Source organism: Mus musculus, chromosome 7, assembly GCF_000001635.26.
Source record: "Mus musculus strain C57BL/6J chromosome 7, GRCm38.p6 C57BL/6J".
In the NCBI taxonomy this organism is placed as follows: Eukaryota; Metazoa; Chordata; class Mammalia; order Rodentia; family Muridae; genus Mus; species Mus musculus.
Window position 1 is genome coordinate 6,977,007 of NC_000073.6, and position 26,659 is coordinate 7,003,665.

At 45.7% G+C, this 26,659-nt stretch overlaps 1 protein-coding gene and 1 pseudogene across 6 annotated transcripts; both read left to right on the forward strand.

Annotated features, from left to right (window-relative positions):
* Nucleotides 1–438: 438 nt before the first annotated feature.
* Nucleotides 439–13,222, forward strand: LOC115485607 (annotated as a pseudogene).
* Nucleotides 13,223–18,340: 5,118 nt separating this feature from the next.
* On the forward strand, nucleotides 18,341–26,085 carry Aurkc (aurora kinase C). Of its 6 annotated transcripts, none has more exons than XM_006539697.3 (8): nucleotides 18,341–18,519; nucleotides 18,610–18,706; nucleotides 19,262–19,295; nucleotides 19,513–19,704; nucleotides 20,508–20,646; nucleotides 22,973–23,121; nucleotides 25,351–25,525; nucleotides 25,787–26,085. In XM_006539697.3, the coding sequence occupies exons 3-8, from the start codon at nucleotides 19,273–19,275 to the stop codon at nucleotides 25,937–25,939; spliced, it is 831 nt and encodes a 276-aa protein (XP_006539760.1). In that variant the 5' UTR covers nucleotides 18,341–18,519; nucleotides 18,610–18,706; nucleotides 19,262–19,272; the 3' UTR covers nucleotides 25,940–26,085. The 6 variants fall into 6 exon arrangements, with proteins under 6 accessions (XP_006539760.1, XP_006539764.1, XP_017177568.1 ...); XM_006539701.3 differs by having other exon boundaries at nucleotides 18,655–18,706; XM_017322079.1 differs by having other exon boundaries at nucleotides 18,341–18,699.
* Nucleotides 26,086–26,659: the final 574 nt, after the last annotated feature.

A 26,659-nucleotide genomic window follows, 5' to 3' on the forward strand; every position in this document is an offset into this window, starting at 1 on the left:
AACCTATGAAGACCACATTACCCAGACTACGCTGTGCGTGAGCCCAATAATCTAACAAGCCGTGGTTCATTTCCGGGTTACTGGCACGCCATGGCCTCAGCACTTTGGTTCCAGGGGACTGGAGTGCGAGGGAGCCAAGGGACACTTTCCAGGATTGTAGCGGGATTTGAAAAGGACCGGAAGATAAAAATTCTCTCCGGAAGTCCATGCAAACCTGTGTGGTGTGTTCCTCCGGCGGGCCGCGACCTCTAAGCCCTCGTCCTTTAGTCTGCAGCAGCCAAGGGTAGTTAGTGGTTTACCATCTCCACGGAAGGTCCCGCGGTCTCGAGTCCAGCCAGTTTCCCTGTCACCAAGCCAAGGCCGGACAGGCGTGGGGAGGTTTTCCTGAGGTCTGCAAGGCGCTCCGTCCATCTCACCCCGCCCACGGATAATCCGACTATGGTGGCCGGGCAAGGACCACACACAGGTGAGTGGACTCTGACATGTGAGCTTTTAAATCCCTGCTTGTTGAAAGGTCCCGGGAGCCGATACAGCCCCCTGGATTGAGCTCTACCGTTGTCATTGGTGGTGGTGGTGGTGGGGGGGGAGCACAGTGGGGCCACCAAATTTGTCAGTGGTCCTACGAAATTTGTCCGTGTTCCTGGATGCGTCCTAAAGATGCTCAGTGTGAACTGTAATTTCTGGAAAGATGCTGCACCTGACAGCAGATCTATTAGAATGCCAGTAACTGTGGAGTGATTGGAATGTTGCGGGTCAGAACCTGGATATTAATTATCTTGGGCCATTTTTAGCTCCCTTATAGCTGACTATTCCTTGCCCATCACAGCGTCTAACTTAAAGTCATTGTGAAGCACAGATGAAACATTTTGGATGTGTCAAAGTAGCCGTAGCCGACTGCTAGCTTCCACCAACCTGAAAGCTAAAAGAATATCTTCAGATAGCATGTGAGGCCTGTAGCAGAAGCTTCTCCACTGGCCTCTAACCTGCCTGCCCGATGTTAGGCAGATACACGCAGTTAGTATAACAAAAATTACATTTCATTATGCTGAGGGTTGTCACACAAGGTTCACACTGCAAATTCTTAACTATGGTCCCACTTGCACAACAGAGGTCTGATTACCAAGGGTCAGGATCCTAGGGGAGGCTCTTGAGCTGCATGGCAGATCAAGGTGGCCTATCTCAAGAGCTCAGAGCATAAGAGCACAGTGGGCACCATGGGGTTCTAGGACTGTGTCTGGCTATCCTAAGTGAGTGATGTCACTGGATTCTGGTTATGAGGTGCAGTTTTGGCTGTAGTGGGATTCCAGACTAAACCATCTTTACATACCTAAAAGGCATTTATTTTATTTTTTTTTACTATGCTCATTACATGAGTGTGTTTGAAAAGTATCTTGATAGGTGTCCTTCTTTGTTCTGTATCTTAAAACTTTTGGAACATGGTATTTGGGTTAACCTAAATCTGAGTTCCAGGGTCGTGTTCCTGCCTTGAGCTGAGAGCTGTGTTTTTTGCATTGTCATTGGTAAGCTGTTGCAAGGGTAAATGGTGCTTCCTCTGAGGGCTCCCATCCTAATCACTCCTACTGTGCTTGCAAGGGTCTACCCAGACTGACCAAGCCTCTAGGAACAGTGCTGAATTCAGAAAGGCAGGGAAGGCTAAGGCATTCCAGGCAGAAAGAAATACTTGGAGGAGTATAAGGTATATTGGCCATCTAAAGAGGCCTATATGAGGCTAATGTAGCATTCTCCAGATACTTTCAGCCTCTGATCAGCTATAGCCAGTGAAGGGACCTGATTCTGAGAGCCATAGCTGGTGTTATTGATCCTTGGCCATTTGTGTTCCCTGTTTTTTTTTTTTTTTTTCTTTTTTCTTTCTTTTCTTTTTTTTTTTTTTTTTTTTAAGTATTGTAGCATCAGAGACAAGGGTTGTCAGAATCCAGCAGGGGAAAGGCAATTGTCTCATTGTGGAATTGCTCTGGCAGCACTTGGGAGGCAGAGGCAGGTGAATTTCTGAGTTCGAGGCCAGCCTGGTCTACAGAGTTGAGTTCCAGAACAGCTAGGGCTACAAAGAGAAACCCTGTCTTGAAAAACCAAAGGAAAAAACAAAAAAAAAAAACAACAAAAAAAGAGAGGTCTAGGCCACTTGCGAAGCTGGTCAGGACCTTGTCTCAAGTAAATTCTAGTAACTTAATTATTGTTCTTTTATTCAGACAAGTTTTTACTCTGTAACCCAGGCTGGCTTCAAATTCCCTAATGCTGGGATTACCGGGGTGAGCCAGCACCATGAACACATTTCTTGTGAAGCCAGCTATAAACTCTGTCTAACTGTATCAGAAAGGTATTTTTTTAGAGTGGAATTAGCAACAAAAAGGAGTGGAAATGCTACACAAATTCACTAATTTTTTTTGTTTGTTTGTTTGTTTTGTTTTTTCGAGACAGGGTTTCTCTGTGTAGGTAGCCCTGGCTGTCCCGGAACTCACTTTGTAGACCAGGCTGGCCTCTAACTCAGAAATCCACCTGCCTCTGCCTCCTGAATGTTGGGATTAAAGGCGTGCGCTAATTTTTTTTTTAAGATTTATTTATTTTATGTACATGAGTACACTGTCGCTGTCTTCAGACACACCAGAAGAAGACATCAGACACATTACAGCTGGTTATGAGCCACCATGTGGTTGATGGGAATTGAACTCAGCACCTCTGGAAGAGAAACCAGTGCTCTTAATCTCTGAGCCATCACTCCAGCCCACTAATGTTTTTAAGAACTAGAAATAAAAACCTTTTTTGTTCCTGGAGTGTCTGTTTTTGTTTTTTGTTTGTTGGTTTTTGAGACAGAGTTTCCTCTGTGTAAAGGCCCTGGCTGTCCTGAAACTTGATTTGTAGACCAAGCTGGCCTCACACTCACAGAGATCTGCCTCTCAAGTGCTGAGACTAAAGCTGTGCATCACCATGCTCGCTGAAAAATAGCTTTCTTTAAAGATATGTTTGCATAAGGGCGTGTGCACGTGAGTACAAGTGCCCTCACAGGCCAGAAGAGGCTGCACTATGCCTGGAGCTGGAGATCATTCATGTTGTGGGTGCTGGGAGCTGAGTCAGAGCCACTGTTCTGAGCCAGCGCTCCAACTACGTAGCTCCTTTTTGGAATAAGCTTGTTACTTTAGACTCTCCTTGTTGTTAGTGTCAGGAATACTATGACAACTTCAAACCCGTGCAAATCCTGCCAGCAGTAATAAGATGTGTGACTCCAGGTGAGTTGGTGAAGCTCTTTAGCCTCAACTTACTCACTGCTATGTGAAGACCTGATGATGGTGACCTCAGAGACTGTGGGAAATTAAGAAAATGTTCACAGTGAGTGTTGGAGAATGTCTCTGCTTAAAATCCCTACTGTTGGATAGAACTACCATTTTTGGTTTGTTTGTACATTTATTTAGTGTGCATGCATCAGGGGAACCAGAGGCCTCCCTAAGGGAGTTGCTTCTCACCTTTCACTATGTGGGTTTCAGGGATCATTTACCTGGAGACGTCTTGTCAGCCCTAGGCAACTATTGTAAACCATCTTGAAGAGGCTCTGCTCGGTATCTGTATTGGTACCACCTTCTGATTTCCTAGAATTCTTACTGTCTGCATCTCACAGCCACATGTTTTTTGTTGTTGTTGTCTGTCCTTCTGGTTTTGTTTGGGGTGGTTATCTTTTTCTCATTCATTCATTGATTTATCGTGGATTTTTTTTTTTTACTTTATTTATTTATGTGGTATGTGTATGTATGCATGTAACAGCCTGATGGTAGAGGTCAGAGGACAACTGGAGGGAATCAGTTCTCCTTCCATCTTATGAGGGTTCGAGGTATTGAACTTGGGTGGTCAGGCTTAGTGACTTTAGCCATCTTGCCAGCCCAGTTGTTTTGTTTCTTTTTTTGTTGTTGTTGTTGTTGTTTTAGAGACAGAGTCTCACATAGCTCACTTTGGCTTTGAAATGACAGCAGTCTTCCAGCCATCACCGGTGAAGTTCTGTGACTATAGGCATGAACTGCCAGACTCTGGTGACTCTTGCACACCTTTGTGTACCCCAAGTGTCATCTCCCTAACCCTGAATCCCAGAATGAAACCTGGGCCTGAAGACACACTATGTAGTTTGGGCTTTCATTTCTCTTAACCTCCTTCAGTAAGGCATGGGCCAGCTCTTCTCATTGAACCCCAAGGCTAACACTGATGCTACTGTTTGACTTTGCAAGGTATCTGACCTTTGAAGATATGGCCGTGGCTTTCACTCAAGAGGAGTGGGGACAGCTGGACCCTGCTCAAAAAGCTCTGTACCAGGAGATGATGCTGGAAATCTATGGGCTTCTGGTGTCTCTAGGTAAGGCTTTCTATTCTACTTTTAAGAGTATTTTAGAAATATATTTTATTTATTTTGTATGTATGTGTTGATTCACACGTGTTGTGTATGGAGGTCAAAAGGCAACTTGTAGTAACTCGGTTCTCTTCTTCCACCAAATGAGTCCTAGGAATAAACTCTGGTTGTCAGGCTTGGTGGCAAGCAACTTTGTAAACTGTACCATCTTGACATCCACCACCCCATTTTATTCAATTTTTTATTAGATATTTTCTTCATTTACATTTCAAATGCTATCCCAAAAGTCCCCTATGCCCTCCCTCCTCCCTGCTCCCCTACCCACCCACTCCTACTTCCTGGCTCTGGTGTTCCCCTGTACTGGGGCATATAAAATTTGCAAGACCAAGGGGCCTCTCTTCCCAATGATGGCCGACTAAGCCATCTTCTGCTACATATGCAGCTAGAGACACGAGCTCCGGGGGTACTGGTTAGTTCATATTGTTGTTCCAAATATAGGGTTGCATACCCCTTCAGCTCCTTGGGTACTTTCTGTAGCTCCTCCATTGGGGGCCCTGTGATCCATCCAATAGCTGACTGTGAGCATCCACTTCTGTATTTTCCGGGCACTGGCATAGCCTCACATGAGACAGCTATATCAGGATCCTTTCAGCAAACTCTTGCTAGCATGTGCTATAGTGTCTGTGTTTGGTGGCTAATTATGGGATGGATCCCTGGGCCCCACCCCCATTTTTTAAAAGCAGGTCTCTCATTCTGCAACTCAGGGTGACCTGTGTGGTGGTTTGAATATGCTTGACCCAGGGAGTAGCACTATTAAGAGGTGTGGCCTTGTTGGAGTAGGTTTGGCCTTGTTGGAGGAAGTGTGTCACTTTGAGTGTGGGCTTTGAGACCCTTCTTCTAACTCCCTGGAAGTCAGTCTGCTCCTGGCTTCCTTTGGATTAAGATGTAGAATTCTCACCTCTTCCAGCACCGTGAATGCCTGGACACTGCCTTGATGATAATGGACTGAACCTCAGAATCTGTAAGCCAGCCCCATCTAAATGTCCTTTATAAGAGTTGCCTTCTTCGTTGTGTCTGTTCACAGCAATGGAAACCCTAAGACAACCTGGAATCACATGTAGCCCAGGTTGGCCTCAAATGCATAGGCAGTCCTTTTGGGGTTGCATACACATTTGCACATATGCTCGCTCATGCATGTGTGTGGGCACGCGCGCGCGCGCGCACACACACACACACACACACACACACACACACACACAGTGGTTTAAATGAGAAATGTTCTCATAGACTCAGGCATTTGGACACTTGATCTTTGGTGATGGTGTTCAGAGAGGTTATGGGGAGGTGTAGTCTTGCTAGAGGTAGCACATCACTGGGGGTGAGCTTTGAGTGTTACAGCCTCACCCTTCTTCCAGTTCCCTCTGCTTCCTGCTTGTGATTAGTGATACAGTTTTCCACCTTCCTGTTCCTACTGCCATGCCTGCCTGCTACCATGGCTTTCCTACTACTGTGAACTCCTATCCCGCTTAAACCCAAGTGAACTCTGCCTTCTCTAAATTGCGTCATTGTATTTTATGACAGTAAAATAAAAGTGTGTGTGTGTGTGTGTGTGTGTGTGAGAGAGAGAGAACGAGAGAGAGAGAGAGAGAGAGAGAGAGAGCTTCTGATCTCGTTTCACATGCTCTTTTCAGCCCGAGATGCACACTGCCACAGTCTCTCTGCAGGCTGCCTGCCCTGTTCTCTGTCAGGAAGGTGCTTGCTCTTTCCCTTTGCTTGAGGAGTGTTCTCATCAAAATGTGGGGTTTCATGTGGCTGCTGTTTCCCAGCACAACCCACCTCCTCTCACAAGGTCTTTCCCCACCGTTAACATCCACATCAGTGACGTGGCTCCATGGTAAAGGTGCTTGCCACCAAGCCTGATGACCTGAGTTTGATTCCCAGGCCCCACATGGTGGAAAGAGACAACTGAACCCCACAAATTGTCTCCTAATCTCCATCCATGCATACACCATGGCAACCGTGATATACCACCCCGATAGACACACAATATATTTTTTTGATGTATATATATTTTTTCTTAGAGAGGTTGCAGTATAATCCCTGAGTGTGCCCTTGCGTGACCTCTGCTCTCTGAAGATAATTTATCTTCCTGCACAAGGCCCTGCCGCATCATTACCCAACACTCAGTTTCTGCTGTTGACTCCTCTGGTGTTTGAGGCTTTTTTCATTTTGTAGCACTTGAGAGTCCAGAGTCCAGGTCCCTGGTGCCCAATCCCAGAGTTGCTCCTTTCCCCCCCCCTTCTAATAGTTTTTTAAATTGTTGTGCATGTGCACATGACTGCTTGTCTACACGTGAACCACATGTATGCAGTGCCATGGAGGCCAGAAGTGGGTGCTGGATCCATTGAAACTGGAGTTTCAGGTCGCTGTGAGCTGCCTGTGTGGGTGCTGGGAACCAAACTGCGGTTCTCTGCAAAAGCAGTGAGTGCTTTTAACTGCTGACATATTTCCCCAGCCCCTAGCTTTGGTCTTAAAACTTCTTAGCTCTGGACCTCTTATCCAATTCCACTCTGTGCCAGCATCGTCTGCTTAGATGTGGACGTACTGGATATCTATTCCCACTGGCCTTGTCAGAGTACATAGGTTGTTACAGGAAAGGGGTTCAGAACAACCTTGCACTGCAGTCTCTGTGTGTCAGCCATTGGATGGATCCCCAGTTATCATGACTAGGATGCTCATGACTAGCATCCCAGTTGTGCCTGTACTCCACACCTTCTGCATGATCATGATTTTGTGGTTAAATAGCATATAGCGCTCTCTGTCTCTCTCTCTGTCTCTCTCTGTCTCTCTGTCTCTCTCTGTCTCTCTGTCTCTCTGTCTCTCTGTCTCTCTCTCTCTCTCTCTCTCTCTCACACACACACACACACACACACACACACACACACACACACACACACACATAGTGATGAAGCCCTGAGCCTTGGTTTGTCCATGTATAAAATGGTCCTGATCATGGTTATGGACTTTGTATCTGGGGATGCTGTGAGGAAATTCCAAAATAGACCCCTTATAGAGTCTTTGACTTATAGACTTACAGGAAGAACACTGTAAAACTTGGTTAGTTTTATTGTTTTGATTTTCCTATTTTGAGGTGAAACCTCACTATAGATAGCCCAGACTAGCCCTCATACTCACAGAGCTCTTCCCGCCTCACCCTTCCAGGTTCTGGGCTTACAGGCATATGTCACCATGCACATCTCAAACCTCTGCATTACGTCTAACTAAAAACTTCAGTAAAGATGCATACTGCTGCATTCTGGCTTTGTCTCCCAGGCTTTTATGAGGGTGGATTGTTCTTCTGAGGGTGTTGCGGTGGGGGGACTTTTGAGAGGTGGGACTTAGGAATGGTTATGCAGCTCATTATGTTTCAGGACCTAGGATCAATTGCCCCCACACTGAGCTGAGTCTTCCCATATCAGTTAACATAATTAAGACAGTCCTCTAGCACACATGCTCATAGGCTAATCCAGTGTAGATAGTACCTCATTAAGATTCTCTTCCTAGGTAATAAAGTTGATAAAGCTAACCATCACACTAGTGATTAATATATTCTTCCATCCACTGCTGTTCTTTTGATACCCCAGCTAGATCCTCTGAGAGTGTGCAGTTATAGAAGAGTGTGATTATTCCTATCTTGGCATGGCAAACCTACCTCATCCATCTGTACCTGCTTGTCCTCCATCATGGGAGCAAACCGCTGGAGTTACTGAAGTAGACTATTAGTCTTCAGAAGTGAGTTAAGTAAGCCTGTTATCTTACTATATTGTTCATTATATTATGCTTTTTGTGGTTTTGGTTTTGGTTTTGGTTTTTTGAGATGGGGCTTCTCTGTCTGCCTTGACTGTCCGAGAACTTGCTTCATAGACCAGGTTGGCCTCAAGAGTTTGAGATCTGCCTGCCTTTGCCTAGTGAGTATTAAAGGTGTGTGCCACCACCTACTGGCTTACTATCTCTTTTGTTACAGCAGAAAGATCAGACTAATACAGATGACTTATTTGCGTTTTGTTTGTTTTGTTTTGTTTTTGAGGCAGATTTTTCTCATGTAGACAGGCTGTCTTTCTCAGCGTTTCTCAATTGCTGAGATTACAGATTAGTGCCACCCTACCTAATATGACATGTTTCACTTAAAATGTTTGCCTCTATTGTCTGTATATATCAAACAAGTATTATTTTCTTTAAATAAAAAAGTCAATACAGCTAAGTATAGTGATTATACGCCTTTGATCCCAGCACTCCGGAGGCAGAGACACTTGGATCTCTTGTGAGTTTAAGGCCAGTCTGATCTACAGACTGAGTTCCAGGACAGCCAGAGTTATATGGTAAGACCCTCTCTTGAAAAAAAAAAAAAAAAACTACATCCTTAAAGTTCTGTCTGACGTATGTACACACTTGTCAAAGTGTGTGTGTGTGTCTGAGCTCAGAGAACACGTTCCAGGAGCTGGTTCTCTCTCCTACCACATGAGTCATCGGAATCACTCTGGTCCTCAGTTTGGCAGCAGGAGCTTTGAACTTACGGAGCAGGCTTGCCAACCAAGCATTAGTTTCTAATGGAGTGTTTGATACGGCACAGAAACCGTTTTTAGTTGGTTGGAGCAATTTCATTCCAAGGTATGGACCAGATCCTGCAAGACTGAGGGTCTTTATCGTGTTTTGCCAAAACCCCCAAGTATGCTTTGTTGTTCTCCCTGAAGGGTATCCTGTCCCCAGCCTGGAGCTGCTGCGCCAGCGGGAGCAAGTGCAGGAGCCATGGACAGTGAGTGGTCAAGTCCCCCTGCGGAAGCACCTGCGTAGGTAAGAGTCTGGACCAATGGAAGGAAGGGCTTGGAGGTTTGGACCAGGCATCTCCTGGAAAGCCTCTTTTTTTTTTCTAAAGATTTATATTTATTTATATGTCTGTGAGTATATGCCACACCTGGGTAGTACTGACCAGAGCGTCAGATGCTCCTGCAGCCGAAGTTACAAGCTACCACGAGTCACCTGATGATGAGTGATGATCGGAAACTCAGATCCTTTGGAAGAGCAGTGACTACTCTTGAGATTGTTGACTACTGAGTCATCTCTACAGTCTCTTGGGATGCTCCTTAGTGGATAGCTTCATGATTAGTAGCTGTGGAAGCCTGTGATCTGTGGCTCCTCTGATTCTCCCTGCCCCATCCCATTGGTCATGGCTCCTGCGAAGGAGTCAGGTTCATAACTACTGTTTCAGTACCTCCTCTCCCTGCACGGCCTTGCTACCTGGCTTCCTTGCCACCAGCTCTGTGGCTCTAGTGATGCGCTGAACCACCAGTTGTGGTTTTAAGTGTGTTCCTTACTTTTCTGTTGCTGTGATAAAACACTATGACCAAGGCAGCTGATAGAAGGTAGGGTTTATTTGGCTTGTGATACATGAGGGGTAGGAGTCCGTCATGGTGGGGAAGTGAGATGACACGCAGCAGGATTGCTAGCTGGAGAAGCTCATGTCTTGAACCACAGTCAGGAAGCAGAGACACACTGGGAATGGCACAAGGCTTTTGACTCCTCAAAGCCTGTCCCCAGTGATATGCGTCCTCCTGCACTGTTACACCTCCTAAGGCTCCCCAGACAGTGCCACCAGCTGGAGACATGAGTTCAAAGGCCTATGGGGGGTGCTGTCATTCGCACCACCATGATTAGTGTGACTCAGCATTAACTGCCTTGTCAAGCTCCAGGCTCAGTGGTGCAGCATAGAACTTTGTCTCCCCCATTCCAGAGTTCATATGGACAGCTGAGAGCTCTGTGTCACACAGCTGTTCAGGGACTCTCACGCTTTCTGTCACCTGCCTGTTGCTGTAAGGTGGTCCTGCCATTTTCAGGCTGTCCAAAGACTCAGAGAGGAAGAGAGATCACACCCACTTCCAGGGACACCAGATCTAGTCAAAGAACAAGGCATTCAGTCTTCCTGGGATCCACAGGGCTGGAGTATGTTATGGAGCTATGTGTCCAAAAAGAGCAAGTTGGTTTTGTTTTTTGATTTTTTGTTTCTTGTTTTCAATATCTGTTGGTGGCCTGTACCCAGTCTGTCCTTGGAAATCGATGGCAGCCATGGACTGTTGGGTTCCACTGGAGGACACAGAATTAATTACCTGATGTGTTGGTGTGTTAGCATCAGTGTCTGAGACAGAGCATGTTACATCTAAAGCTCCGTTGCTTTTTGTTCACCAAGTGCCTTGAGAGTTGTAATGCACCTGTGCAACCCATGCTGCAGTGGGGTAGATGTGGCCTTTGTCCCACATTGGTCATATCTAATAAGCATTCCTCACATTTCCCTCCAGATGTTGCAGGAAAAGGTATCCTTTCTCAGTCTCTCAATTTCCATCCATAATTCTCTTCTACCTACTACCCTTTGCAACTTTCTTGTTCATGAGAGTCCTTCAGATATGAAAAGGAATCCCGTGTCTCCATGAATAATCTGCTGTATAAGATCTCAGTGTCACTGTGATCCACCTTGGAGCTGTTAAAGCCAGGCGCCATCTGCATGTTGGTTGGTATTTAGGCTTAATGTTTAAACAAAATTATTGGTAATTTATATTTAGGGGTGGGTGGCACATATGCGAAGCCCAGAGAACTATGAAGTTGGTTTTCTCTTTCCTCTACCAAAGATAGTATTAACATTTGTAGTGAACAGCCAGCAATGCCTTCACTTTCAACTGTATCTCCATGTCTGAGCCAAACCTTCCATCTCCCATCCTCCTGTGACAGGGTTTCTCTATTATGTAGCTCTAGCTCTAGCTGTCTTGGAACTCACTGTGTAGACTAGGCTGGCCTCAAACTCCCACAGATCTAGAGAGCTACCTGTCTCTTCCTCCCAAGTGTTGGGATTAAAGGCATCTAACACCATGCTCGCTGTTCAAGCCAAACCTTTTAACCATTTAATTTGCTTTTTTGGTGAAGCCTTGCTGTTCCCTGAACCATCTCTTCTATGGAATTTGCTTGTGGGTCAGAAATGAAGTACCTATTCTGGGAAAAAAAATACACTCACCAGTTTTAATGATAGGAACTCATAATGAATTTTGAAAGGAGTTCTAGACCCCTCTCGTACTTGAAGGCTATTCCGTATGATGCTGAACAACAGCTGAGTCTCCCTGTGTGTGCTTTCTGTCACAGCAGATAGTTTATGTCTTCTATGGGGACAGTGTTAGTTGCATCACCTAGAGGAATTTTACTCCAAGGTGTCTGTCTCACTCTTCTCAGCCACAGCCAGCCTGTAATGGTTAAAACAGCTCATTGAAAATCCCTCCACCAGCTCCCAACCCAGTCTCTTGCCTAGCATCTCCTTTTCACAGTATTTGGACTCCAACAACCAGGAAAAAAGTTGCTAACCTAGGCTTTGGAAATAGTATAGCAGGCACTTTTTTTTAGTTCCTTGGGTATGTGTTTTCAGTAGCATAATCGTTTTGTTTCTTTCTGTATTGTCCTCATTAACAGTCCCTGTTATGTGTTGAATTTATTTTAGGTGGCAGCAGAAAAACCAAGGCCATAGGCACTGCATGCACGTGTAAGCCAAAACTGTCTGAGGGAACCTCATTCTGGGGAGAATTAACACCAAAGACCCCAGGAAGCTTGCAGTGGGTGTAAAGTCCATGACAGTCAGTCGGAAGTTCAGAAAAGACTCTTCAACCAAGAGCCAGAGGCCCTGGGGGGAAGATCCCTGGGAAAACGCGTCCCATACAGGGTGCTATAAAGGTAGCTGAAGAAGAGGAAACTATCTTCAGATACAGTGAATGTGGGAAGGCATTTAGTAAGAAACATCTCCTGGCTGGGCATGAAAAGATCCACTCTGGTGTGAAGTCCTACGAGTGTACAGAATGTGGACAAGTGCTCTTCCTAAAGAGTACTCCTCTCCTCTAGCACCAGATGATCCACACAGGCGAGAGGCCGTACACGTGCCTGGAATGTGGGAAGGCCTCCCACCACAAGTCAGACCTCACCCGGCACCAGCAGATCCACAGTGGGGACAGTGAGATCCACCAGTGCAACAAATGTGGGAAATCCTTTACCAACGCTCCAATTTTGTTCTGCATAGCAGGAGACATATTGCAGAGAAATCTTTTGTGTGTACTGAATGTGGACAAGTCTTTTGACATTGGGGAGGTTTCGTTAGACACTTTGTCATCCATGGTAGAGAGAACCCATACGAGTGCTTTGAGTGTGGACAGATCTTCAAACACCTCCTGTGGCACCAGCAGACACACATAGGAAAGAAGCCCTATGAGTTCAATGAGTGTGGGAAAGTCTTCCTTGAGAGTGCTGCCCTGATCCACCACTATGTGATCCACACTGGGGAGAAGCCCTTTGAGTGCCTCCAGTGTGGCAAAGCCTTCACCCACTGCTCTTCGTTTATCTTGCGTAAAAAAAGTCCACACCAGAGAGAAACCCTTTGAGTGCAAAGAGTGTGGGAAAGCCTTCACCAGTCAGAAAGATCTCATCCAGCACTTCAGCATCCACACTGGAGAGAAGCCCTATGAGTGTGTGGCATGTGGGAAGGCCTTTCTGTGCCTGTCAGGTCTTACGAGGCACCAGCGAGTTCATAGTGGGGAACGTATTTGAAGTATTGAGTGTGGGAAGACCATGCCATCATCCACACTGGGGAGAAGCCGTGTAAGTGCACTGAACGTGGGAAGGTCATCAGTCTCAGCTCATCCCTCAATCAGCATCAAAAGCTGCAGTGACAGAAGCCCTACCAGTGTGGCAGAGAAGGGAAGACCATTCACAGCCACATAGCTCTCAGTTATCCTCTGTGAACTCCTTCTTGGGAAAGGGAAATCTTTTCTCACAAGAAACGTCTTCTTCAGGATCTGATCCTCTACACCAAAGGGAAGCGGCACCAGTGTCTTGACTATAAAACAAACAAACAAGCTAGCAAAACCCTTCCTATGACAGCATACCCTGTCATCTGAAGAGCAACAGCAGCAGCAGACCCAGCCTTATTTCCCCTCTGAAAATTCAACCAGGAAGAACTCCAGGGTTTGGGGTGGGTTGTGGTAGGGGTGGGATCTTGTTTTAAGTTCACACAGGAAAACTTCAGTCACATCTCCCTACAAATTTACATCGTCGTGTTATCTCAGGGATTGTTTTACAAAGCAGATGCAGACAAAAATAAAATCACAGATCTCTTCAGACCTCCCAGACAAACCTATGGCACTGTGATATCGACTCCTCAGCTTATTGGAGTGAGGTGAGTGTTTTAGTGGTCAAAGCCTTTGGCCCTTTCTTGTGCCTTGTGTATTCACATGGTGTTGGGGAGTGAGCTGAGACCAAGCCTGTAAACATGTATTGCATATCTTTGTGTCCTAAGATACTAATCTTGAGACCAGTAACCTTTGTGATGAACGAGGGACACTTGAGCCGTGAAATACTTCATATGTAAGGCAATAAGGATCCACATTTTTCCTAAGTATCTGTATTCTTGCAAATTCCAACAGCCTTTTTGTTTTCCTTTACCAAGATATACCTTTCTCTCTGTCTCTCTCTCTCTCTCTGTCTCTCTCTCTGTGTATGTGTATAAACTCTCTTAACTGCTGAGCCATTTCTCTACCTCTTTCATCATATAAATATACACCTTTCTTTACAATATACAGCTGAAAATTTTGCTTGTCTTTGTAGGGTGAAAATAATAAAGCTTGTGTTTTCAGCTGTTTCAAAATTTTTTCAGATTAAAAAACAAATATAGTGGAGCTGGGTGGTGGACTCCTTCTTTAACAGGCACCTCAGATTAGAATTCAGAGTCAGTGGGGGGTGGTAAACTCTGATGGGATAACTCAGTGGTCCAGAGCATAACTTCTAGAAGACCTGAATTCAGTTACCTGCACCCATGCCGAGCAGTTAACAATTGCCTGTAATTCTAGCTTCATGGGATCCTATACCCTCTTCTAACCACAAACTGCCACAGGCATTTTTCTGTGTGCACAGACACACAGAGATACAATTTTAAAAAATTAATATTTCCCAAGCCTATTAAAGTAGAGACTTTCTTTTTTTTCTCCTATCTGAGACAAGGCTAGAGTTGTCTATATAACCATATAGCTGAGGTAGTACAGTATTAAGAGCAGTGATTGCTCTTGCAGAGTACTGGGTCTGGTTGCCAGCATCTACATGGTGGCCTAGAGCCATCCATAACTCCATTTGCAACTGACTTCTTTGGGCTCTTGGTGTGCAGGGAGTATACATACAAACATGCCAGCAAAACATTCACACACATCTACGTACACACAATATTTACTAAAAGAAACCAAATGTAAGTCTGGGCATGGTGGTACTGAAGGAAAATAAAATATTGTAACTTGTGAGTTTAGGAGCCCACGGCCCCGGCCTGGGACTAAGAACAAAGCAGAACAGCCCCCAGGCATGCCAGGGCAGGGCTGTTGTTAAGGCATTCCTAAGAACATCTTGACTGTAAAGATAAAGAGGTATGCAAGGACCAGCAGGGCTATATTATCTAAGTCAACACCATCTGGCCAGAACCTCCCCTCTGTCTATTGCCCCTTGGCGCCGGGTAAAGTCATACATCAACTGGTTGCTATGTGAACAAAGATAAGCCCCCAGCCCACAGGAACAAAGTCCTGATGCCCTTTCTATTAATGTTTGAATAAGCCAATAGTGTGTCACTATGCTAAATTCCACAGCTCTACGCCCCTTACCCCATAAAAACCCCTAGCTTTCAAGCCTCGTGGCCGACATCTGTTATCTCCTGTGTGGGATACATGTCGGTCCGGAGCTCCGTAATTAAATGTCCTCATGTAATTACATCAAGATGGTAGTCTGTTTGTGATTCTTGGGTGCATGCCGAATCAGGAGTTGAGTGGGGGTTTCCTCACTAGGTTCTATCAGTACAAGCCTCTACTAACACTCAGGGAACAGAAACAGGTGTGTCTATGAGTTCAGCTAGGGCTACATAGTGAGATCCTTTCTCCAGAGAAAAAGAAGAAGAAAAAGAAACCAAGTGTAGTGGGGTGTGCCTACAAGTGGCTGAGGCAGGAGGACTGTGTCATGTAAAAGTTTAATTATGGTCTTTCTTGTGTGTACTCCCACATAATGACACAGAGATTATATTTATACAGAAGCTTCAAGAATTACAGCTGGAAAGAAATTCATCTATTCTGACCTGACTATGATGGCCTGGCCTATTTTCCAGTCCCATGTCTTGTTACCTGCCATCTTAGTCTTTCCCTGGCTCCTCCTGCTCCCTCATCTCCTCATGACGACTCCCTCATGACTCCCTTCTTGATCTCTATCTCCACCTTTGACCCCTCACTGGGAAGGAAAATCCTATTTTATCTCACCTGCCCAGCTATTGGCTATTTCGATCTTTATTAACTGACCCAGCCAGATCAGTCAGTCAATGGGTTCTTCAGGAAGGGAACAAGGATTGATAAGAAAAAGACAACTGGACAACACTGTAACATGACCCTAGCCAGTTCTGAAGCTGGAGGCCTGTTTATTTTTTTCCATTCTGCTTTTATACCACTCTAGGTACATACAAAGTATATGGCCAGTCCTAAGGCATAAACAAAATAGTTAAGGAAAAAACAAAGCATAAATAAGGAACAAACCAGACAATAATCAAAGTAATCAAACAGGCAATAAACAAAGTCCCATTGTCACTGTGTCTAGGGGTTGATCAGGTTGACCTTCCTAGAAGCAACCTCAAAAGCTCTCCACATTTAGCCAATCAGAGGTGATGGAGAACAATTTTTACACAACATTGAGACAGGAGATGATTCAACAATTATGACACTGCCAACATCCAATAGCAATTAGGTGTCCTTGCACAGAAATCAGCATTTGAATGCACATTATGTAAAACTATCTCACAAAGATGTACTGCTTGAGGCCAGTCTACTTTGCACAGCCCAGGGTGTCCATTGGGTACATGACAAGACACGGGCTTCATAGTGAATTCCAGACCAACCTGGGCTACAGTGAGACGTGGTCTCAAAAAACAAACAGCAACAACAACTAAAGAAAAATCAAACCTCAAGCAATAAAAACTAAAACTGGAAGGCTATAGATTTTTGTTTTTGGCATAGTGACTACTCTTAAAATATATCTCTTAGCTGGCTGACTGTAGGGCATGTCTTTAATCCCAGCACCTGGGAGGCAGAGGTGTGTGCATATTGGGAGTGCAGGGGGGAGGGGAGGAGTGTGTCTCTGTGAGTTCAAGACTATGCAAAGGGAATACAATGGGAGACCAGTGTGTTTGCTTGTTTTTCAGGTGGTGGTTTCTTTTTTCCCTTAGCTGGAGTTGGTCTTTACAGTTTTACTCACATTGCCTACTCTGAAAAGAACAGGAAAGGCTCACTGCTCCAGGCAGTCAATTTCCTTTAAAAGCAGTGAGCCAGCTGGGCACTGGTGGAGCCTGCCTTTAATCTCAGCACTTGAGAGGCAGAGGCAGGCAGATTTCTGAGATCAAGGCCAGACTGGGCTTGAACAGAGTGAGTTCCAGAACTACACAGGACTACACAGAGAAACCCTGTCTCGAAAACCAGAAACAAAACAAAACACCCAAAAACAAAACAAAACACCCAAAACAAAACAAAACAAAAAAGAAAGTATTGAGCCTTTGGGAAACAAAAACTTTACTGCATAGGGAGGGTAATAATACTTGATTGGCCTTGTGTTATGGGAACACAGGCCTTTGATCCCAGCTCTCTGGAGCTAGAGGCAGACAGAACTGTTTGAATTCCAGGCCAGCCTGGTCTACATAAGGATTATCAAAATACCCAGTGCTAAAAAAGGAACCCCGTGGGGTGGGGAGGTGGCAGAGGGCAAGGGATGACAAACAAAAAAGGACACTTGCAAAAAAGTCTCACAAATTAGTTGGAGGGTTTAAACATTTGTTTTGTAAGAAGGAACCAAACTGAAGCTTTTTGAATAGAGCTTCCATTTTGAACAGGGGTCAAATAAAGTTTAAGTTCCTAAAGACCTCCCTGGGTACTGCAAAGGTCAGGAACTTTGGGAAGGTCTTGGAACACTTGCTCCTCTTGGAAGTGACCACCGGGTGGGACAGACCTGCAGGTGGGGACACATTCTGCAGGACAGACAGTTGCCCACCTTCAGAGGAGTTTGCCATTTTGCTGAGACATTAGCTACACCTTCTCCTCCCCTCCCTGACTCATGCTGTCTCTGATTATCATGGAGTCATTAACGTTAAGTTAAGAGGAGGACATTCCTCGAAATAGGAATGAAAAAATATGTACAGTGTTATACAAACAAGCATTACTGACACTTGTGGAGGCCCACACCTGCTAGTCCTGTCCCAGAGGCAGGAACAATGTATGTCATGCCGGATCTGGCAAATCCTGATAGGTGGGAATATGTAACTGTAACTTGGCATAGATGTTGATTGTTTCAGGCTTAAATTTTTTCTGTGATATTCTGGCTTGGAGCCGCTTTTCAGCTCCCAAGTTCTGTGGCCTGATCAGTAGCAGCCTGAGTACAATAGACTTTTGTCATCTACTTGTGGATGGACGTCCCAAGAAGCAGTCAGCTCCCAAGTCTGTACTGCTATCCCCTAATGGTCAGTGTCTGCTGCCTAATTCAATATCTTGCTTTGTATCTTGCTTAGCTTGGGTTGTTTTGAATTTTCAGTCCCCAATACTTCGTTTTTCAAGACAGGATTTCTCTGTGTAGCTTTGGCTGTCCTGGAACTTGCTCTTTTAGATCAGGCTGGCCTCAAACTCAGAGATGCCCCGTGCCTCCTGAGTGCTGGGATTAAAGGCGTGTGCAGGATTTGTAAAGATTTTAATTCCCTATTCTAATAAACATAAATTTCATCGTGTTTGACAGAGGAGACACATATTTACTGTTTCTTACTACGGGGTCCTCGTGGTTGATTGATGGTCCTCTGTACCTACACAAACACCTAGTGCCCCTCCTGCTGACCTCCGCAAATGGTACTTTCCTTGCTAGTGATTTTAGGCACCTTCTGGACCCGCCCCCACCATCCTATAGGGCAAGCAGCCTGGCTTCTCTGTGTGCCTATTGGGCATGCCTATGACTTCAGAAAGATAACCAATGGTTATCAGCTGGGATCTACGAGACTGCCAAAGCGCAATCTGGAAACCTCTTGAGTGCGGCAGTGCTAGTGGATTACCAGTGTGTGTGTCCCGTGTGTCCCTGGGTGGGTGAGACATTCCGGGCGGTTGGGGAGGCTGGAGTCAGAGCGTTACCCGCCTACCCTTTTCCAGGATCTAAGCAACTAGCAGGACTTCAACTTGCCCTCACCTCTTTAGAGTTCAGGGAAGAGTCACCTCCTTCGGGCTGGGCTTCACACACAAGTAAGAGGTAGGAAAACCCGGACCGACTCCAAAGTGGTGGCACGTATGAGAAAGATCCCTGCAAGCAGGAGGATGAGGCAGCAGGATGGGGACAGTTAGAGGTCACTGGGATCCGCAGCCAGGGGTTCGGTATGTGTGTGTGCATTGGCAGTGAAGGCTTCAGCCTTCTCTCTCTGCCTCACCCTCCCTCTCCCCCTCACTCCCTCTCGCTCTCTCCCTCTCCTTTCCCCTCTCCTCCCTCTCTTTCCTCTCCCCCCTCCTTTCCTGGGCTCACTCTCCATCTCTCCTTCTCCTGCAGTCCTTCTTTTTCTCCTTCTCCCTTTTTCCTTTCCCTTCCATGCCCTCCCCTACAACTTTCTTGATGCCCCTTCCCCTCTCTTATACCCTAACCCCTCCCACCCTCCCCAGTCTCTGATAGGGTGATTCTCTTGTGTACTAAGTGGGCCTCAAAGTTGCTATGGAGTGGAGGGTGACTTTGAACTCCTGCCTCCTTGTCTACCTCCCACAGACTAGGGTTGCTATTGAGCATCACCAGACCCGTTTTTCTTCTCTCTTTCCTTAGCTACTGGCCAGATGGAGCCCAGCACCTCAACCAGGTGAGTGCTTTGCCAAAGTTTCTAGAAGAAAGAAAATGGGACTCAGGTGACTAGTAAGCAGGGCAAGAGGAGCATTGGCTCATGGATCTAAAATGCTATTTTCCCTATGGAAGACCACAGCTGAGGTTGTGAGCTCAGTGAATGAGGAAGGGGAGCAGTTGGGGACCCCTAACTCTTCCCAGTCTCTGAGATGAGGCCATCTCTTCCATCTATTCAGGAAGCATTTCACCATCAATGACTTTGAAATCGGGCGTCCTCTGGGCAGGGGGAAATTTGGGCGTGTGTACTTGGCTCGGCTCAAGGAAAATCATTTCATCGTGGCCCTGAAGGTCCTCTTCAAGTCTGAGATAGAGAAGGAGGGATTGGAGCACCAACTTCGCAGGGAAGTGGAGATCCAGGCACACCTACAGTAAGCCTGACCTATGTGGAACTCAGAGCTGGACTTCTCCAGCGCCTGCTTCCCTCTTGCTGCCCTTGACCTCTGAACTCAGTCTTCAGGACTCCCAAATAAGCATTTTGTTTTCCACCTGAAGACTCTTCTATGTAACTCATTCCGGTTAGGACAATTCTCTCCTGGTATTGGACACACCAGTTTCAAGTGTACACACATGTGCAGGTCAGAGGTCAACCCCCAGTGTTGCTCCTCAGGTGATGCACATCTTTTTAAAAGGGTATTCCTTTGTCCCGAGCCCCTGAGAAGCAGAGGCATGTGGATCACTGGGTGTGAGGCCAGCCTGATGGTTCCCAGGGAGTTCCAGGTCATCCAGAGTTACACAGTGAAACTCTGCCCCGAAGTAATTGGTTTTATCTTATACCTACTTATTTGTTTGTTTATTTTAGTTTTGGTTTTTGGTTATTTGGAGACAGGGTTTCTCTGTGTAGCCATGGCTATCTTGGAATTTGCTCTGTAGTTCTAGCAGGCTGCTCTTGACCTCCCAGATTTGCCTGCATCTGCCTTTGGAGTGCTGAGATTAAAGTCTTGAACTGCTCAGCAATTTATTTATTTATTTATTTATTTTAAGTTCCAGGGAGTAATGGCACATGGGCTACATGTGAGTCACAAGACACATGTGGAGGACAACTTGCAGGAATTATTTCCTTTCTTCCACATATAGATTCTGGGAGTGGTACTCGGATTAGCACACTTGGCAACAAATGTCTGTTTGCTGTGCTATCTTGCCTGCCTTGACTCTTCCTTCCTTCCTCCTTCAGACACCGGAACATCCTTCGCCTGTACAACTACTTCTATGATGACACTCGGATATACTTAATTCTGGAGTATGCTCCAGGAGGAGAGCTCTATAAGGAGCTTCAGAGACATCAGAAGTTGGACCAGCAGCGTACAGCCACGGTGAGGGGAGTTCTGGGACCAAAGATGCATGCAGTGATGACAGTGACTGATTGTAGCTGCCAATATCCCCTTCCCAACTCTTTTTAACTTACTCGATTGTGTAGTAGTGTGGGATGTGGGATGGGGGAGCATACAGGCCGTAGTGGGCACATATAGAAGTCATGAGACAACTTGGAGAAGAGTCTGTTTTCTCCTTTCACCTTCATGTGGCTTCCAGGGATGAAACTCAGGTCACCAGGCATGTACAGCAAGCTCTCTTACCCATTGAGACATCTCACTAGCCTTCATCTCTTTTTGTTCTGAGTTGCAGGAAATCTTGCTAGATAGCCCAGGCTAGCCCAGGTTTCCCTGAAATCTCCAGGATGATGCCTGGCTCAGGGTGCTGTATTTCCCTTCCTGAGGCAGAGTCTTTTCTAAACAGCTCAGAATGACTTGGAACTCGTGTATAGCCCAGGCTAACCTTGACATTGCAGCCTCGTAACTCCTAGGATGACAGGCCACCCAGCTTTGGACTGTTTGTCTCCATGAGGGTTTTTTGTTTGTTTGTTTGTTTGTTTGTATGTTTTGGTTTTTAGGTGTGCTTAGATGTAACTTGATGGTCTAGTTCTTCTCTAGTGTGTTTATGGCCTTGGGTTGATCCCAGTGTAGCCACAGAATATTATTATTGATAAATTTTTTTTTTTTAGAGAGAGACAGGTTCTTTCACTTCTTGTCTGACCTGGAACAATATATATATAGACAGGCTGGCCTCAAATTCACAGAAATCCTCTTGCCTCTGCTTCCCTAGTGCTGGCTACCACACCTGGAGTCTTTCTTATCAAGCATTAGATTCTAACTGGGGCTGGAGAAACAGCTCATTGGGTAAGAATGCTTGCTGCCCAGGCTGAACACCAGCATCCTGGGACCCACTTGGTCGAAGGAGAGAAAAAACCCAGAAGGTTGTCCTTGTACCTATCCATGCACTTATTCACATATATAGGCACAGAAAAACAAATAAATGCAATGAAAATAGTATATAAAAAGTCCAACTCTACTAGATAGAAAATGAAACCATAAACATACATTGGAAAGCTAGCTGGGCATAGTGTTGCTGGCCTATGTTTCCAGAACTTTGAAGGCTGGGGCAGAAGGCTCAGGAGTTCAAGGCCAGTTTGGTCTACATATCAAGTTTCAGGCCATAAGGTTACATAGTGCAACCTTATCTCATAAAAGGAAAAAAAAAAAGGTACCTAGAAATTGTAGGGCACTTTAAGAAAAGCCATAGCACTCACTATCCCTGCAGCATCAGTTGGCTTTGCTGGACAATAAAAACTCTGACTCCTATAGCCTTCCCTCTGATCCTTTAGGCGGAATGTTGTGACTAGCTCAGCTGTAGCCTCCTCCAGCCTTGAGTAGGCTGGCTCAGACCTTGCTGCCACTGTGAATGAGACCACCTCGGGTGGAGTCTTTCCACCTAGATGGCTCTATTGTTCTGTCACCTGCAGCTGCTCTTTTCCAAGAAGCAGCTACAGCTGAGATGCTGAACCTGTCTTCTTGAGAGAGCCAACAACCTGTGAACTTGGTGACCTAATGCTAATAGCTCTGACAGACTAGTGTTTACAACTTAGCAACAAAGCATCAAGAAGATCGGCCACCCCCCTTTATAAGCACAGACTCTTAGTAAACATCGGGCCTTGATCAGAAATCTGTTGTGGTCTCTTTACTTCTTTCATGTTCTCTCCTATATAGCTCTGGCCTCCCACTCAGGAACTCAGTTAGTGTGGCCTCAGGGGTTACAGGGTCGGAAGGCTCCACTCCAGGTGGTCTCATCCACAGTGGCAGCAAGGTCTGAGCCAGCCTACTCAAGGCTGGGGGAGGTTACACTCAGCACAGCTTCTGTGTCTGGCTCCTGTTCTGCTAAGTCTATGGGGGGGGGGGCATCTGGCTAGTTTATAACCATGATGCTATGTAAGGACAGGCAGATCTCATGAGTTTAAGGCTGACCTGGGCCAGACAGTGAAGGCCCTCTTTTAAAAAGAACAAAGAGGCAAGTGGTGGTGACTGAGGCCTTTACTCCCTGAGCTACAGAGAGAGTTCCTGGGTAGTAAGAGCTACAGAGAGAAACCCTGCCTGAAAACAAGAAAAACAAGGTCGGTAGACAGTAAGGCACCACTCTAAAGATTGTCCTCTATGCTTCCCATTGCTGTGTGTACACACACAAAGACACAATAGAATTATAGTCGAAAAAATGAGATTCCACGGCAATGATAAAATTCATAATGTCTGTTCTACCTCACAGGGAAGCCATGAAAGTCTTCCCCCCACCAGTCTGCTTTTGTTCTCACAGATAATACAGGAGTTGTCAGATGCCCTGACCTACTGCCATGAGAAGAAGGTGATTCACAGGGACATCAAGCCAGAGAATCTCCTGCTGGGCCTCAATGGTGAGGTGAAGATCTCAGACTTTGGGTGGTCTGTGCATACCCCCTCTCTCAGGTAGGTTGGATGGGATGGGGGTGGGATGCTCACACTAGTGAGGCATTTCCCAAGTGAATTCATCTCACATGGAAGGCCCAGATACAAACTGGGCTTTGGGGTTAAAAAGCACCTTTTCCAAATATACACTTTTAAAATGCACTTGCAAAGTGAAAGAATTGAGTGGGTTCGATGATGAACTCAGTAGATAAGAATAGTTCCTTTGTGATCAGGAAACCTGACTTTAAATGAAAAGAACCTGTAAATACCTGGCCATGACTCTGGATTAATTTAACCCCTGCCTTGAGTGATGGAGACAGGCAGATCCTAAAAGCTGGCCAGACACTGGCAGAAATGACTGGGTGAGGTCCAATGAGAAACCTTGCCTTAAAGGAATATAGTGGGGAGCTTAAAAAAGACACTGAATGTTGTCCTCTGTCTTTGTTAGTGTGTATCTGTAGGCATGTACACACACACACACACACACACACACACACACACACACATACCCAATACAAATAGAGCTTTACTTTCCTAGTCTTTATCAGTGTTTGCCTTTGCCAGTAAGATTCCATGTGAAATTAGCAAGCATCCCAGGAAGGAATTTCTCCATGTCAATGAGCTACATTTCCTTGGTTCCTCTTGAGACACACACCATCATTATGTACATCTTAAATCTTCCTCAGACGAAAGGATAGACCATCTAGAGACTGCCATACCCACGGATCCACCCCATAATCCGCTCTAAACACTGACACCATTGCATACACTAGCAAAATTTTGCTGAAAGGACCCTGATATAGCTGTCTCTTGTGAGGCTATGCTGGGGCTTGGTAAACACAGAAGTAGATGCTCACAGTCAGCTATTGGATGCAACACAAGGCTCCCAATTGAGGAGCTAGAGAAAGTACCCAAGGAGCTAAAGGGGTCTACAACCCTATAGGTGGAACAACAATATGAACTAACCAGTACCTCCGGAGCTCGTGTCTCTAGCTGCATATGTATTAGAAGATGGCCTAGTTGGCTATCATTGGGAAGAGAGGCCCCTTGGTCTTGCAAACTTTATATGCCTCAGTACAGGGGAATGCCAGGGCCAAGAAGTGGGAGTGGGTGGGGAGGGGAGGGGAGGGGAGGAGGGTATAGGGGACTTTTGGGATAGCATTTGAAATGTAAATGAAGAAAATACCTAATTAAAAAAATAAATATGAAAAAAATCTTCCTCAGTCACTGACTCTGTAGTCCACCAGACTGGCTTCAGACTTACAGCAATCCTGTGATGTTATGCTACAGGTGATATGCTACTCCATGTTTTAAAACATGAGATTACTGTATCTTCCCTTATAGTATTTACTTTTTCTGAGTTGGTTAAGTTTTTTTTTAATTTTTATCTTCTATATGTGGATGTTTTGCCTGCATCTAGGACTTGTGAACCGTTTTTCATGCCTGTTCTCTTGGAAGCCAGAAGAGGGCATCAGTTGGTTGTAAGCAGCCACATGGATGCTTGAAAATCTATCCAGGGTCTTTTAGAAGAACAGCCAGTGCTCTTAACCACTGAGTCATCTCTCTAGCCCTGCCTTGTCTGACTGGTTGTGGATTCATTCTAGTGTCAAACACAATGCTCTACCTGTTGCAACCTTCCCAAACGCCAGCATTAAGAGATGTGAGCTATTGCTATATCCATCTGCTTTCCCTGAATGTTAAAAAGCAAACCTGTGCTTATTCTCATGTGTGCGTGCAGGCACACATGTGCCATGTTGTGTCTGGGAGGAGGGTGGGCGTGTCAGAGGACACATTCAAGACAGTCCCTCACCTTCCACCTTATTTGAGACAAGGTCTTTTGTTTGCTCTTTCATAGTTGCCTAGATGGTCTAAAGACTTTATATGATTCTCTTCTGCTAAGAGTTGGTGTTTATGAACAGTTCTTCTTGCCTCAGACATGCACAGGAGTGGACCCTTCAGGATGTCCCTGTGTCTCCCATTTCCTTGGAAGCTGAACAGGGAAAATTTCCCTTCTTCTGTTTTTTTGTTTTTGTTTTTTTGAGACAGGGTTTCTCTGTGTAGCCCTGGCTGTCCTGGAACTCACTTTGTAGACCAGGATGGCCTCGAACTCAGAAATCCGCCTGCCTCTGCCTCCCAAGTGCTGGGATTAAAGACGTGCGCCACCACTGCCAGTTTGTTGTTGTTGTTGTTGTTTGTGATTTCCCTTCTTCTGAGCCTACGCACAGCCCAACCTTCTGTGTTCTGTTTTAGGAGAAAGACAATGTGTGGGACTCTGGACTACTTGCCCCCGGAAATGATAGCGCAGAAACCGTACAATGAGATGGTTGATCTGTGGTGCATTGGGGTGCTCTGCTATGAGCTGCTGGTGGGGAAGCCACCCTTTGAGAGCAGCACCTCCAGTGAGACATACAGACGCATCCGCCAGGTATGACGTGCGCACATACACACACACACACACACACACACACACACACACACACATACACAACCACATACACACATATGCATGACATTCACCAGGAAGCCAGACAGTGATGGCTCCTGGGTGGGCCTTTGGGGACTGGAGTGTATACAAAAGATTATCTGCTAATAGCCAAAAGGGTGCCATGAGGAGACTTTATAGCACAGGGAGAAGATTACCCAAAGAGAATAACTAGATTCTATTCTTCTTCCCCTGGCTCATTAGGTGGATTTTAAGTTTCCTTCATCAGTACCTGCAGGAGCCCAGGACTTGATCTCCAAGCTTCTTAGGTACCATCCTTCAGAGCGGCTGAGCCTGGCCCAGGTCCTGAAGCACCCCTGGGTCAGGGAACACTCTCGAAGGGTGCTTCCTTGCTAGTTCAGGGGTCTTCCTGAGCCCTGTCCATCTCTATCCCTATGTATTTCTTCAGGAAGGTCTCCAGGCTCTGTTTGTTAGTGCATGTGGTTCGCTTGTTTTCTCTTTTATGAAGTGATGTTAATTAAAACTGATTATTTTAGCATCAATATTCTTGCTTGAGTGAGTTAGTGTGTGGATTGAATTGAAACGTTTGTCTTACATGAGTGATAGAGGTGGAGGCCAGAAGCCCACATCAGGTGGCTCCCTCTAGTGCTCTGCATCTCATATTCTGAGAGGATAAATCTCTGAACTGAACATGAAATCACCAAGTTGGCTTGACTGGCTGGTAAATAAAACACAGTGATCCTCCTATGTCCAGCTCCCCAGTGCCAAGATCACAGAAGCACTAAAGTATGCCCAGCTTGTACCTGGTTGCTGGGGATCAAACTCAGTCCCCGTGCTTCTGCACATGGATAGAGGCACACCCATGCGTACACACACATGAAATAACCACTAAATGAAAGGAAGTTGGTACATAAGGAGAGATGATGTATGTGTAGAACTGGGGGTCCTCTCTAGAGCACTCAGTTTACCAGCTTTACATTTGCCCTGATTTTGGGCCAACGTTCCAGACATACAACACTCTAATCTACATTCTATACAGAAAGAATGTCAGTCTCACCCAGGCCCCGAATCATTCTGCGCTGTGTGCATTGTTATTTGATGGATCTGAAGCCAGGC